The sequence below is a fragment of the Caretta caretta genome, chromosome 1, assembly GCF_965140235.1.
Source record: "Caretta caretta isolate rCarCar2 chromosome 1, rCarCar1.hap1, whole genome shotgun sequence".
In the NCBI taxonomy this organism is placed as follows: domain Eukaryota; kingdom Metazoa; phylum Chordata; order Testudines; family Cheloniidae; genus Caretta; species Caretta caretta.
In genome coordinates, this window is record NC_134206.1 from 148369912 (window position 1) to 148385922 (window position 16011).

The window sequence follows — 16011 nt, forward strand, 5'->3', positions numbered from 1 at the left end:
ATGTGGGAAGTTTTGTCAATGCCACATTCTATAGGTCAGGCTCCTTGTAAGAGGTCATCTTTTTAGTGATTGTAGATGGGGGAGTAAAGCATGCAGGGAAGAGTGAGACAGCCTACAATGGAGTTATGGGGGACCGATCAGGGATATGGGAGGGGGGAAAAGGACTCAAGGTATGGGAGACCAACGAAGATGGTATAGGGCGTGAGCAAAGCTCCTGAGGCAGCATCCAGAGGATGAGTGAAGGAGAAAGCAGAGGAATGTTAGTGTTTTCCAGACAGACTAGCAATGGTCCAAGTGCTCCATCAGTTCTTCTCCACAACCTAGCTAATGAGCAGCTCCTCACATACTAGACAAGGATGCAGCCCACAAACAAAAACTTAACTGTGAACCCATAGCTAAGCTTGTACAGCGAGTATGAATTAGAGGACGTGAATGTGTGTGCTGCATATGTGGAAAGTAAATATAAGTTTGTCATGCAGCTAAAGAGTCTGCGTGTGGGCACTGTGTTTGAAAGTGGGGAAGACCTGTGTTGGATCATATTAAAGAAGTTCTGTATTAAAATCACAAATGAGTTTGACTCCCCAGAGTTTAAATTCCAGGGTATTACTAATTAAGAGGTCTCTTGGTTTTTGGTACTGTTTCTCTCCCTCTATGTGTGAAACTTGCAAGCTGCTAACTGTGTTAGTACATTCTAAGACAGAGTCTATTCTCAAAGCAATTCACAGAGAGAGAGACTCAAAGCAATACTCTAACAACAGAAACAGCACCCAGAGACTCCCCACCCTTTTGTTGTATTAACAATTGTGATTAAAATAGAGATAGAGGATGTATGTGGATGGATGCTTGGTGTGGATAAGAACTGAATGATCAGGGAGGTGCCAGCCTAAGAATCCAGTGTCCATCGGCTGAAGAAGGCGTCAAGTGGAAATAACCAGAGGACCCCCCGGAGGGCAGACTGGAATCCACCCAACAGCCTCAAGAATGGGAGAACCAAAGAACAAGATAACATCTTGGAGCCGTCAGGAATGTGCTATCTGCTGATTGATTCAGCAACAGCATGATGAAGCAATTCCCATAGACTGGCATAGGAAGAAATTCCTATAAAAATAGACTCTAAAAAGTGAGAACTTTGGGGTCTGATTCTGCAAACCAACTTCCAGGAGCATCAGATGAGCATCTGACAAGGCCCTGCTCCCTCCTCATGTCCAGGCCACCTGGCCAGTGGCTTGGCATGAGCAACTCTAAGGCTGGTAACTATGATAACAACCTTGCAGAACCTGTGTGTGTGTATGTTTGTATGAATGAATGTGTGAATAAATATGAGATTGAATGGAATGTTATAACTATAACTAACTGCTTACTATGATTCTTTCTGTAGTCACAATAAATGTGGTATTTTGCCTTTTTCCCTTTAATAAGATCCTGCTGGTTTTTATTTTATTGGTACAACACCTGTACACTGAGGTTATCCTAGTTGTTAATGTAGCCTAATTTGATGATTTCCTTGATTTTTATTGATTGCTGTAACACAAACCACACTTGAGCAACCTTAACGCTAAAGCAACCAAGTTTGTGTGTTGATATTGTGTAAGGCAATCCCTTCCCTCATAGTAGGTTATCCCCCACACCTCTCCACCCCAGTTATGCTACACTGGATTTTTAGAAGCTCGAACATTTCTTCATTTGCTACAAAACAAGAACCCAAGAAACTATAAAAACATTCATGTTGCTCCCACAGTGGAAAGTACTGCTCTCTTCACTGGCATTGGCAGCACCAGGAGGACCCATCCTTGCTCAGTTACAACATAATGGCTTACATTTTAGGCAATAGTCCCAAACTAGAGTTTTGAGCTAGGTTAAATTGGGGATCCAAAGTTAGCTTGGGATTAGTTAGCTTGACTGTTCCTACTGAAGTAAATGGTTAAACTCCCAATGAGTTCAATGGGAGAACAGTTAGGCCAACTCTGAGCACTTCTGAAAATCCTGCTCATGGAGCTTGAATAGTCCTCAAAGTATGGAAACCTTTTATTTAGAATTCAACAAACATCAACAAGCCACAATTTGAGACTGATTTTCATATAAATTAGATGAAATCAGTTGTCTAGCCTCGATACACTTAACCTGAGAAGCAACAATTAGTACTTACCTACCACCATATTTCATATAGAAGGGTTAAAAGGATCAGCTGAAAAGATTAATTCTTATAATACCTACCAGATCACATGACAAATCAATTTAATAAACTTTATAGTTTGAAGAAAGATACTGCGCTAAGGAAAGTACCTTTGCAGTGATTCAACAGTCACACCTGTCATTCTTAGGGAAAAATGACAAAAATTCTACACCATCATATACTTTTCCTCAAGAACTTGGTGGGGTGTGGGGGGGGGTGTGGAGTTTGTGGAAATCTACAATAAATGTTCAACTGCCATTAACAACAGCATCTTCTGGAATCAGAATGTTCTCTGGCTTGCTGCTGAAAGGAAGAGAGATCAAAACTCTTTGTGAACATCATTTGTGCACAGTCCCAATCCTGCAATCTGATCTGCACAAACCACCTTTGACTTCAGTGGGACACCACACACCTCAAAGGTCTGCCCCATAAACCCACCTGCAAGTTTGGGGACCAATTCCAACACAGAACAGTTCAGAGGCAAATATATTGATTTACAAGGACACAAATGAAAGTTTGATATAGTTATGGGTTTATGGAGAATGCTACACTTTAACACAGAAACATGTTTAGTTGTCAAAGCAAGAAAATTTGGTATTTTGGAAATGTCTTCTACTACACATGAGAACAAATGCAGGATGTGATGTTTTCTTAGTTTATTAATTTATTTTTGCAGAAATCTGCAACTTTCCGAGTATGCACTTTCTGGAGGTACCACACATGCATAGCCTCTTAATGCTTTTGTACAATTTCATCTCTTGGTAATAATCTCATTCACAGCATATACATCTAAAATCTAGAGACATCGTATTTACAGGATTTAACAAGATCTAGTCTTGCTGTTTTAATGAAAAAATTTAACAGGGTTTCACACAGCAGGAAATATGGATTAGATACATCGGTGCCACCATAAATAAATAAATTTCAAGAACAGAGTTTTAAAAAATTCTTTAAGGTCTTGAAAATCCAAAATTATAATATTGCATTAACTCCAATGACCTCTTATTATTCAAACAAGTCAAGAAAAACCTACCTGTATTAATATTTATAGACAAGCAATGAGAATGCCCCAAACTAAAAAATACAGCAAGTTTCAATCATGGCCAACTTTAAATAATTATGTTAACATTTGGAAAGAAAATAAAATAGGTGCAGAACACAAGAAGCAATCTTGACTACAAGACGCTTTGTTTGCGTGCATGTCTTCTCTCTTTATGGGGTGGAGAGTCACAGTAGTATCACAGCATGTAAATTTTACAGTCTCAGAGAAGCAGTTAAGTATCTCTGAGTCTACCTTGAACTATGAAAGCCATTTTCACATTCCTGGGTACACCAATGAATATTAAAAAGGATCAAGATGACAATTTCATTTTTAACTTATTTGATAGTCTCATATTCTTTATTTTTTCCCCATTTTGTTTTGTCCCAATTTCAGCTCTTAAATATTTCTGAATTCAGTTTCAAAGGATTTTACAATCAATCTTAATGTCAACATGTGTTGCCATGGAAAAATTGAAATGAGAGTATAACTTGGATAGATACAGTAACTGAAAGCAAGCAATAATATACTTTTAAAGAAAACATGATTTAGTAGCACATGATTAGGAAGTACTAAGACTGAGCCCAGCTCTTTAAAAATTATTACACCTTCTCATCACACCTCCCATCTTAAGGGAAAACACACGTACCACAGACACACAAATGCACAACTCAATCTGACCTTAGACTATATTTTACAAAATATTTTCTTCTTAGCCCCTACTTGCCCTTCTTCCTCCCAAACAAGCAAGGTTGATAATTACATCAAATTTGAAGCATAGCCAAGTTTAGGATTTCTTTTGGTTTGCTATACCCTGAAATATTGTTCACAAGTCCCACTCTGACTAAAACTTTTAAAAAAACTGTGGTTGTAGGAATGGATAATTGATAGTAATAGATGATAAATATAAAATAAGCTTTTATAAAAGTTAATTTAGATGAATTGTGAAATCCTTTTGAATACCTAAAGTCCAAGTTAAGTTACCAACCGATCTAGTCTAATAGGATGGTTGAGGGAAAGCTTGTTATTAAAAATAAGTAGTGCATTAACAACACAACGGCATTAGCATCCTGCCATCCACATACCTATACAATCAAAAGTTTTATACAATACAGTGCATTTTATATGCCAGCTGACATTACGGTTTTGTGTGCATTAAATAAATATTACACAAAGAAACCTTTTTTGGCATAGTCTACATTTCAGCTGGAGTGTGAAAGGTGTTGCCTGCTTCCAAAAGCAAAATGAATGGATCTAATATTTAAATATAACTTATGTTCTAACAAACGAAAGATTCAAGTAGCATATATCGTTCTTTTACTGCTAATGTTTGTTCATTAATTTAAAATTTTCAATACTTCTTGTACAAACAACAAATGAACTGTAAAAAGCTCAAATAAAACTCAGCTTTGCTCTTAAAATCAACTTGCCCATTTGATGGCACTCTCTCTCACCCTCCCAACAGCATCTCCTCACAGGTTGCCTCTTTTCTGTCTTCTGCTAGCCGGTGACAGCTATGACTAAGACTAGAATGTCTTTGTAACACCAGAAACCATGCATTTCGGATTATTAGAGCTCACGGAATTAATGAGTTGCATGCATTTTTTTTTTTTTATAAACAGCATCTACACTGTCTTAAAACAAAGTGGCACAACTGTTCTCCAGCATGCTACTGTTACTCTCATCTGATGACTGTCATTTTAGTTATTTTTGCTATTCCAGCAGAAACTAAAGCTGTTAAAAAGTCAACATAAATAGGATTGAAAATTGAAATCATACAAAAGAAAAGGCATCATCACTGAAGAACTATGACAGAATTGGTATTGTATTGAATACCTGAATATACATCAGATAATGATGTTGCTAATCTTTCAAGGAAGAAAAATGTTTTCGGTAAAATACTTCAGCTCATCTGTTTTCCACACTGTCCCTTCAGTTTTGCCACACTATCCATTTATACAAAACAGAATTACAAAAATTTACTCTTATTTTTAACTTCATCTGGACAGCGGGGATTTTTGTTTTCTTTCAGATATGAGCTCCTCATCATACAGTGCAAAATCATCATCAACTTAAAAAGAAATCTCAGCTCTGATGCCTTTGACTTCATTTTGCTTATTAATGATGCACACTTCAATTGATCTCAAGCAGACTTATTAAATAGATTATTTTAGGTTATGCTGAAGATTTTACGATTGAAGGAACATATTTCAATATCATACCAGATAAAAGGTAGTTCCTGATCTGAATCACAAGATAGCAATTTTTGCTACTATCTTTTTAAACTGCATGGAGGGAAGACACCAGAAAGGCAATACAGGCAAAAACAACAAAAACTCTCCCTTTCAAATGCCGTGAAAATGTTAGATTTCACACAACAAAGTTACAGTGTAAAAATTCAATTGCATGGTACCAGCTTCTTACCGATATGAAAAACATCCTAAATCAGTCTCACAATTTCACATCATAATCATTCAGCTGCCCAAATCCAGAAGTTCTGATTTCACAAATAATGACTGCTTTAGTACAGCAAACTGAAGCATTTAAACAAAACTGATCATTTAATATAATACAATACATTATATGCATAAAAGTACCTGCATGGTTTTTAGTTTGCAAGTGTTTTGTATTCTTCACTGTATTGCAAACATTTCCTGACCAAAATTAAAAAATGCAGCACGCAACTTTTCCAGATCGGCCATCTGCTATTTTATACAGGCTGATTTATTAACAATGTGCAAATAAACCTTTATTGAAGAGCTAACATTGATTAATTCTTTTTCAGCTAAATCAGGATTGGGGCACAAAGTACCTTCTGTGCTGTAAACATCAAGAATTCTTCACAAAATTGGAAGCAGAAAAGGCCTAAGTAACAGGGTGCAAACACTTCTCATATATAATCATGGCTGAGCTCAAATCTTCCAAACAGAATTTGGAATAGTTCTGGCATTTGGCATACATTCACTGTTCTGCTACAGGGCAGTCTTAGGAGAACGTTATTTATAAAAGCATAATTTACTTTTAGCTTTACCACACAAGGACCAAATAAAAGCATGCAGCACTCTTTTCACCAGTTATATGGTAGAATTAGTTCTTAGTTAATTACCAGTGTTGACACTGCTTGGTGAGCACTCTACAAGCAAAAGGGATCGTAGAATCACCTCCGATTCTACTTTTTGTAAGGCTCATACAGTACCTCATTTTTGCACCAGAAGTCAATCTCAAAACAGCAAATTTTTGTGTAGACTTAAATCACCCTAAAAAAAGCAGCGATTACAAATACCCTTCTCTCTGTTTTCTATATGTTGTAAAATTTACAGTTGCATTTTCCTGTCTTCTTTTTCAGTAGTTTACAATCCAGAAGCACAGGGAGCCTTTGTTTTCCAGCTAGCTGGGACCAGGTAGGTCAGCAATGGCTTCAGTTTGTCAGGATAACTGTAATATTTCACATCATTACTAAAAGTTCTATATTTAAAAATTAAGAGCCACTACGCAGTAACTGTAGCCACAGGATTAAACTGCAGCAATTATCTGTTTTCCTGTATACATTCTTCAAAGAGTGAATCCTTTTCTGGTTTTGGCTATCCTTTCTGCTTTGCTCACTGCAATGGCATAAGAAAAGAATATTTCCCTCCCCGCCCCCCAAATTTATTCTTTAGGGCAGTACAAGTGGAAACAGTTTCACATCTTTTCCTCCCCCCTTGTAATCTGAAAATAGTTGACTGGCAAAGGCCTGGCAGATGGACTGAAAGGTTCCCCATGTTTCCTTCTCCTATGGCTGTGGGCTCAAGAACCTGTTTTCAACCTAATGCAGACCCTTTCCAGATTCAGGTGTAATGTGGCATTTCACACTGCTCACAGCGGTTTAGCGCTGGGTGGTTCAGAAAGGTGCAGCTATCACAATTCCATGGAGCCCCTTCAAAGTCTTCATCTCTTGGCTGAGTCTGTGGAGTCTGTTTGGAGCTGGTTTGATGCTCTAAAGAAAAAATAATGTTATTTTTCAAACAAAACCTTCATAAGAAAGCATACCATGCAATTTTAGTAAATATTTAGAGTAGATTAAGTAGATTTCATCTGCTAGCTAGTAGTTTTCAGCTGTGTTTTACAGGCATCTAAATGGCACTGTACAACTGGATTAGGATTTGAAATTCAGAATGTACAAAATACATACATTATGTATTTATTACCTACTGAGAAGGCAGTCCAAAGCTAATGGTTGTTAGCAGGGAACGACATGAATTCACCCCAAGGCCCATGTAAATGCTACTCATGTATGAGTCTGTACATGTATCAAAGGAAGGGAATTTTCTAAGAGAAAGTAGGTTTGAAGACTCCATGCTAAGTGCCAGGCATTCAGACCCAAAACTAGTCTGCAGTGGGCTGACAGCAAGAATCTTGACATCATGCAGGTCCATTGCAATGCACTCTTGCCCTGTGGTTGCCAGTAAATCAGTATACTAGAATTGCACGTAATACAACATATTTTGCTTTGGTTTGTACAAATATGCCACTAGTAGTGCCTACAAAACTTCCATTTAGGAAGAAGAGTTTGATGGTTCTTCCTTCTGTTGTCCTTTTACCTATTTAAACTACCTGCATCCTGCGTGTTTCATAATATTACAAAGAGATACTAACTTCAGAAGCCGGATAATTATTTTTAGTTTTTCATTTGATCAAAAACTCTTAAACTTCCAAAAGCTTTATATTTGTTCTTTGAGGCATGACTCCTTTTCCAATTAGATTATTCTTACCATCAACCAGAATTTAATAAAAGCCTATACTTTCACACAGCACCCAATTTACATATTGTTTTACCCTAGTGACTTCTTCCAAAAGTCTTCTTTCCATATTTGTTATTAAAGGCTATCAGTAATTCATAACAAGAGATTTACCACAAAACCCCCCCAACAAATAGTCTAATTCACTTTCCTGCATCTAAAAGTTGACACTGTAGAATGCCTCAGAGGAAGATAAATGCCACACACCTTTCCTACCCCTTCCTTTAGTCCAGGGGTGGGCAAACTACAGCCTGCAGCCCGCTTCCGGCCCATCAGACGTCTTTATCCAGCCCTCGAGCTCCCGCCAGGGAGCGGGGTTGGGGGCTTGCCCTGCTCTGCCTGCCCAGCGCTCCCCAGCCCCCGACTCTCGATTCGCTAGATGAGAACCATCTTTAGCACGCAGAGCCACACTGCGCAGGCGCGACGTCACCGCACTGTTTCCAGGATCAGAACCCGCCCTTACATGGCGGCCCTTTCCCCACACGGCCGTGCACCCAATCCCCTCCCGGTCTTCTACGGCCCCACCTTTGACAGCCTCGAAACCGCCCGGGGGCTGCACCTGTCTCAGCTAGGGTACCTGGTATGGCCGCCTTGGTGTCACTGCCAGCAGCGCCCCCAGGTGTTCCGGTACCGCCCCTGTAGAACTCCCCCCCCCCTCACCCCACACCCCCGAGTCCTCCCTCCCCCCACCTTGGTAACATCCCTTAGAGAGAGTCCCCCCACGCTACATCCCATAGAGTCCCCCACCCCCACCGGGCATTCATGGCCCGCCATATAATTTCCATACCCAGATGTGGCCCTCAGGCCAAAAAGTTTGCCCATCCCTGCTTTAGTCAGTGATAAATTCCATGGAACTAGCATCTATGAAGTTATAGGGAAGGGACTGAGGAGTCTGTGTTCCTAAACAAGATAAAGAAAGAAGGCAACACCCTGACAAGCAGACAAACATGTACAATATACTTTGCTAAAAAAATGTTCATAGAGGAACGAGAGAGAGACAGACAGAGAGAGAGAGAGAGGAGTTTGTGGGAAGATCTGAGGGAGGGTATATTCCCCTGGGAATTTATTTAGGAAAATACCTGGATTTGGTTCAAGAGCAGTCTGCTCTTCAAGAAATGTCTCTTATGAAATTCAGGGATAAAAGGTATTTCTTGCAAATGTGATTCAACAGTACCCTGAAAAGGAAAACTTTTGAGGTTGGGCAATCTTTCCAACCTTCTTTCAGTCTGGTGATAAGAGTTTTGAAGATATTCCTTTGCTCCCCTTCCAGCAACGCCCTGAACTGGGGCATGACCCAACTCACACTGGTGTCAAGTAGCTGAGTGTCAGAAGTTGCTCATAAAATACCCTCAACATTTATTAAATATATGTGTTTAAAACTGATCTGTGCCCTAGGACAAATATACTTAGAAATCAAACCTTTATATTTCACCTTTTTCTGCAAAAATCTAAAACATGTCATGTTGTCAAGACATACTGGAGAAACGAATTCTCAGGTTTCATTTTTCTTAATCTCAGATCTTATCATCCATTTTTCAGACAATTAGTATTTCGTCCCAGGTTACTTGTTAACTGCTTCACTGTCATGTCTTTGAATTTCTTACAAATTACTTAACCTGAATTTTACCCTTATGTTGGCACTTTCTAGAACAGTAGTAAAATACATACTTAGAAGGATGTAAATATGGCCCAAGCCTATCAAAGTCTGAAAAGTTTAATGAACTACAAATTGATTGTCAGTTTTTTAAATTGCACAGCATTGTCAAAGTGCTACAAACAAAGTACTAGTCACTTACTGTATACAGTATTTGATGTACCATTTTTACCACACAGCACAAACTAATTTACTTTAGATATTGCACACATTCCATCAGACCCCTGACCAAAGAACTGACTTCTGGCACCACACTCTGCTAACGACCTATTTAACCTGTATACTTTGTCTGATGATAATGGCCTGACAGGTACAGTCCATTAAGAGATATGCCCTTGTCCAAAAAAACAGTTTTAACATTACTATAATTTCAGTAGCTTAATCCAGCTTCAGTTTCTATGCACTCTACTTTTCTAGCCAATACATCCTGAGAGAAGGGAGGATAGAAAAGCAAGCACTGATCAATATTCATTGCTCTCATTTCATTTCATTGTCACACACTATCTTTTGAAACACTACGCCTTGTGGAATAATTGCTTTGTGCTGTTTTCCTGCAAGGCATCAGGGTAAAAAAAAGCAAAGTTTAGGTGTACCTGTGGTAAATTTATCCAACTCTCTGCCATATCCTGACTCCTGCCCATTCTCTACTTTGTTTTCCCTCACTCCCTTCCCCACTGTTTTACTCCTGTTTAAAGCCATAAGACAATTTAGGGTTTGTCTACGAAGGCCACAGTTCAAATGTAAATACCTAAACAGGCTCCTAAATCTATATTTAGGCTCTTAAATAAGTGTCTTGATTTTTCACCCACCATAGCATGCTGAGCAGTAACTCCCTGGTGTGGACACTGCGAGCGCAAACTAAAACATACCTAAATTTGGGTTAATTCAGTCCTCTTTCAAACAGGACTAAGTTAAAGGCTTAAAGTTAGGCTCCTAAATCTGTATTTATGATGGTAAATAAGCATTCAATTGGATTTAGGCTCCTAAGTGTCTCAATCACTTTTGAAACAGAGATAGTCTCCTTAATCAATTAGGCATTGCAATGCTGAGCACAGCAACACCAAAATACCTTTGAAAACCTGGGTCTAAACGACTTGCGGTCACTGGGAGTCTGACAAAAACATGAATTGAATCCAAATCTCCCAGATCTCAATTCTGCGCCTCAACCACAAGATCATCTTTCTTCTGCTAACCACCATAGTATTCTGCAATCATACTATCCACAGGACAAAAGAAGTGAAGTGTGAACAGCACAGAGCAAATAATACTGACTAGGTTAGCCATTGCAAAGTTTTCAGTTTTGGGGGAACAGCCTACAACATATGGACCACAGCACCTGTGGGACTCCTACTACTCTGAAATATTATTAATATTATGAAATTTACTCTCTGTAATTCTGTGGTGACCATTGAGCAGACAATGTTAATGAGAAAAACACAAAATACCAATTCAAATTATGAATCTGTATTACTGATTTAATTTATGTATGCTTACCACTGCAGTTATGTTTATAAAAATCCCAGTAATGAACGTTACGGGAAGACTGAGGCATCCTAATCTAAATAGGAGTTAACCCAAATTATTTATTTTAAAAAATGTGTTAATTGGAAGTTCAAGTTAATCTGAAACCAACAGTAAAATCTTATGTACTTTCAGTTTCTTTTCTATTAATGAGCAGTATTATATATAAACATATGATCAGAATATTAATTTTAAACATATTGATAGAAAATAGCTTTCAGTGCCAGTGTTATTGTTGCTGTATCAACATAGATCTGTTTAAGTGTCTTAGCTGCACAGCTTGTAAAAATGTATAAACACCACAAGTAGAATGTTTCCGGCTACTACTGACTGTATAAAAATAATTGCTTTAACACTTACTGTAACTCATGGAAAATCTCCTTCTCAGTGTGAGAACTACTAAATAACAATGAGATATACGAATGGTTTTCTTGGCCCTCATTTAGCGACTCACCTTTTTTACATGGCTTTGGTGGCACAACAGGACCAGGCTCTATATTATCATAAAAGTTGCTCATGGCTTTCGGATCAAAGTTACCTGGTAAGAGGAACATAAATATAAACAATACTAAGCAAGGATATTAGAGAGCATATGCACAACAAGTCCCTTTTTACATGAAGCATGTTTACAGCTTATTGTATCTTTCATATCTTTCTGACTCATACCATATTATCCCATTGCAGCATTTACTGGGCAGGCATACGACTACACTGAAGAAACTAGCAGACTTGCCACATCTCCCTGAAATTCTGCCACTCTTCAGAACTAAGTTGATCAATAAAAGCTTCAGTATTCCACAGACTGCAATGATAACTAATAAAGGTTTAAATAAGCCAAATAATGCCTAAGAGAAAAAGAAGATAACGCTTCACCCCACCCATCTTATTTCCTATGAGGATGCCAATTGTTTAAGGAACTATATACCTAAATTGAGATCTCCTTGACCATATGGAAATGGAATCAAAATAATTGTGCCTAAAAATGGTACTGTTTTGTTAAGGGTGCCATACTAAAGTTCTAACATTAACTTTTTTTTGAAAATAAAGAAATTAATAGCAGCTGCTCCAAACTGCTTCTAAAAACATTTTCTCTTGAAGTTCAACTTTCAGTGTTGTATAAAGAACTCTCCTCTGTAGTGTTTTAATTTTTCCTCTGATATTTCAGCTGCTCTCCTAAATTTTCAGTTTACTTGCTCCAGATTAGTTACACTGTGTCTCTTCCTCTTCTGTGTCACATTTCAAAAGGTGGAGCTCTTAATAAACTGGCAGAGAAACGTACTGCAAACCTACTGTAACTGCAGATGCAGGAGAGAAAGGGTTGTGAACAGGAGCTGCTTCCTGATTGTTGGTTAGAAAAGCAGATGAAAATCAGTTTGGGTTTAAGTGAAGAGTAGCACTCATTTCTGAACAGTTCTCTCTGGTCATACCATTCTGGGTATGAATCCCAGGGTGTTTCTGTTCTTCATTTTCATTTATCCTGTGAAGTTTCACTGGTCTTTTACATTTCCTATATTCTCAGCTGGACCTGGCACACAGGTTTAATTTTGTGGTTAGCAGTGATTGTGTATATGCCTAATTGTGAATTTGACACCTGTCAATCCCATTTCAGTGTTGGTGTTCTGATATGCAATTTATTTTAAATATGCTCATTTATAAAATGGTCCCCACAGAGAATGAGTTGTCTGCATGCTGAGAGAATTCGTTTTTCAGTTTGCTCTGAAAGTTTTGCAAGTTGTGTCCTTTGCTAGAGGACATTCTCATTCCATATTCTTCTAGCCTTTTTTTTTTTTTTGCGTGTTTCTATGGATCAGGTTTGAAACATCCAGATAAACGTTTAAAAAAAAGGGGGGGGGGGCGGCGCTAAGATTCTGTTTGCTCTGCATGGACATCCAGGATCTCATGCCATTTTCTGTAAGAATTGCCACTGGAGCTCCTGATATCCTTCCCAAATTTCATCTCTGGCAGATGGGCTGGATGAATTCCAGTGGTGTTGTATAAAACCTCCTGCTATGAGTTGAGCACTTTCAGCTCCCTAGGGAGGAACTCAGCAATCCAGGAACTACTCAGCAACTTGCAGGATCAAGCTCTTAGTGAAATCTGAGTCATGTTCTATTTCTTTTAAATGAACTGATGCTAAGTCATTCGGGTATCGTTACCAGTGTTTAGACATTCGAGAGGTAGTTTATTTGCTCATGACACAAGTGTTTTGTTCTAGTCATCTGAAAGCTTTCCTCTATGTTTATTTCATGTTATGTTCTATTTCAGCTTTTACTGGATAAGAGGTTTTCTCTGCATAGCTCCAGTTTTGCTTTGTTTTCATAGGGCAGCTTCTATTTGGACAACAAAGTTTATTTCAGTGTGTTGGATTGTTTCATAGATAACTTAAAATGCAATTTCTTTTTCAGGACAGAGCTTCTAGGTGAAGGCCCCAGAGATTTACAATTTAAACTGATTTTTGTAATACATTTACCACAAATTTCCTTCAGTGTTTTTGAAAGTATCTTTTAATTAGAATTATTTGTATTTGCTGGATTCTTGGATTTAAGGCATGCTGAGCTGCATCACTTTCAGGGTCCTTGGTGCTAGTTCTTCTAATTCTTACAGACCTCATTTTCCATTCTTTTTCTCTAACTTCAATAGTTTGCCAAGCAAAGGAACGTGTTGTTAAGATACATTGTCCATTCAATTGGTATTACTTTCTTCTTTCTTGTCCTAGCATAGAAATGAGACAAGATTTACACCAGACTTTTTAGACTATAGTCACTATGGTCTTTTTTATCTTGTAAGGCTGCTCCATGTGTCTTCAAAATACAGATGTGGCAAGTGTGCTCCCAGTTTGGAAGTGGCAGATGTGACACAGCAGGCGCACACGTAGCAATTTATTTACTACAATTTATTTAGTGTCACAATAAGTCACAGCAAAGAGATACATTTGCAGCAACAATGAATATATCATGAACTAAAGAACTTGAGTATGGAACCATTATCAAGGTATGTCCATTTTTCGATTCAACTATCTTGACAAAGTCCTTTCAAATTGCTATTTACAAGTAATTACTTAATTTAATTTGGGCACACTTTTATTGAGAATTTTATTAACAAAAACCACACTATCCAACCAGCTTATAACTGACAAAGAAAAAAAGACAGGTTGTGTCTTTCATTCTGAAGTAATGATTTGATATCAGTAAAACCCAGTTTTGATAAAAAAAGGAAAAGAAAAAGCCAAAGATCTACTCACATTTAAACATACACCACATTAAAAAACTTACGTTTTACAAAAAAGAAAAAAAAATCAAGTCTATACCTCTAGACTGAAGGAGGTCAACTTCTTTCAGAGTACAGTCAACATTTATCTGAAGCTGTCTATTCAGGCTTCTCAATCTGGTCATTTCCTCAGGCTAGTAAGAAAGGACCCAAAATAGCAATTGTAGGAAAGTCAGCATCAACTCTAATGTAGATATAACAATTATTATATATGTCTCATATGTTAACAGTTCCTGTTAATAATGTGACCGGGGCAGGGTTGCCAATGATGAGTAAGTGCAGCTGAAAAAAATCCATAGCGAATGACGTGATTTCAAGGGAAATGTTTAAAAGATATTTTTAAAATGAGTTCTCCATTAGGTATTTTGGTGATAAATAAATGTATACAAATTAGTTTTAATACTCACCAGAAAGCAAATTGTGCTCGACTTTTAAAATGATCAAGTTACAAAACCTATGATGGCAGTTAAAGTACTCCTATCCCTTAGGCCAGATGCATATTGCCCTGAGAATCTTTGAAAGGTCAATGACCAAATTTTGTCGTCAGTTGAACTGGTCTAACTCCTAAAAAATCAATGCAGTTGTTACCCCAGAATTTGACAGTACTGCAGTCAGCAATTTTGTATGTTCAGCCACTGCCAGCTGAAAACCTAACATCACATAGTTAGGAAAATCTTAGGCCCTAAGAAGCAAGGCCAAATAATGTCATGTTTGCCGTTTTGCAATCAAAATAATAAATATAAAATAAATAATAAATGTATTATTTGGACAGCCATTCTTGGTCTTAAGTGCCTCTAACACCATTGACATATAAATGTTATTGTTATAACTAAAAATGTTTTAATAATAAAAAATAAGTAGGTTTGCTAAAATTAGGGGTTATTATGGTGACCCACTGAAAGTCACTATAAATTTGTGTTTTGTTTAAAGTCGGCTGTAAAAAAATCGGTGAAAAAGTTTGCTTTGGAGCAGTCCAAAGAAGTTTTCTTTGGGCAAGAATCTGGCATCTCCGGCAGTCAAACAAAAGAGGGGACCCCCTAAAGGTAATCCTTCAAAGCCATTTCTTAACTTCAGGTAAATATAAATGTTTTAAAATGCTCTCAACCTACTGCAACAGCATATGTATGTATCTGAACTTAAAATCTAATAAAAAATAGTTTTAAATAAAAGCACTCTAGCTTGTATCAATCATTTATCAAACAAAAAAGATAAACCCGCATTAATTTATTCCTAATACCACCTAAAAAAATATACAGTAAAGTTACCACTGCTTTGGGTTCCAAAAACCCTGGGTATAGTTACTCCAGATTTTTATCCTTCTAAACTGAAAGCAGCATCTGACCTCTAGTTTGTATTAATATTAGCAGCTGCAGATCAGAAGTTACATTTCCCTCCTACTTCAAGATTACATGCGTTACACCAAAACTTTTAGCCCAACACTTCTCAACTGTACAGTGCTGCATAGAATGGATAGTGGGAAGTAAGGGATCAACTGATCCATTTCTGACATTTGCATATATTAATGAAAGTGATACATATGGACCTGTCCATACCAGAAACCATACCATACCATGTCCAT

At 37.7% G+C, this 16011-nt stretch overlaps 1 protein-coding gene across 4 annotated transcripts in view; it reads right to left on the reverse strand.

Moving 5' to 3' along the window:
- Positions 1-2814: 2814 nt before the first annotated feature.
- TAB3 (TGF-beta activated kinase 1 (MAP3K7) binding protein 3) overlaps positions 2815-16011 on the reverse strand; it is a 74879-nt gene continuing 61682 nt past the window's right edge. For all 4 annotated transcript variants that reach the window (XM_075132073.1, XM_048863567.2, XM_048863576.2 and 1 more), the window contains 3 exons: positions 14473-14566; positions 11620-11703; positions 2815-7188 (listed from right to left, as the gene is read on the reverse strand). In XM_075132073.1, coding sequence (XP_074988174.1) covers positions 7040-7188; positions 11620-11703; positions 14473-14566 — 327 coding nt within the window. In that variant the 3' untranslated portion in view covers positions 2815-7039. The remainder of the gene's footprint in view (positions 7189-11619; positions 11704-14472; positions 14567-16011) is intronic.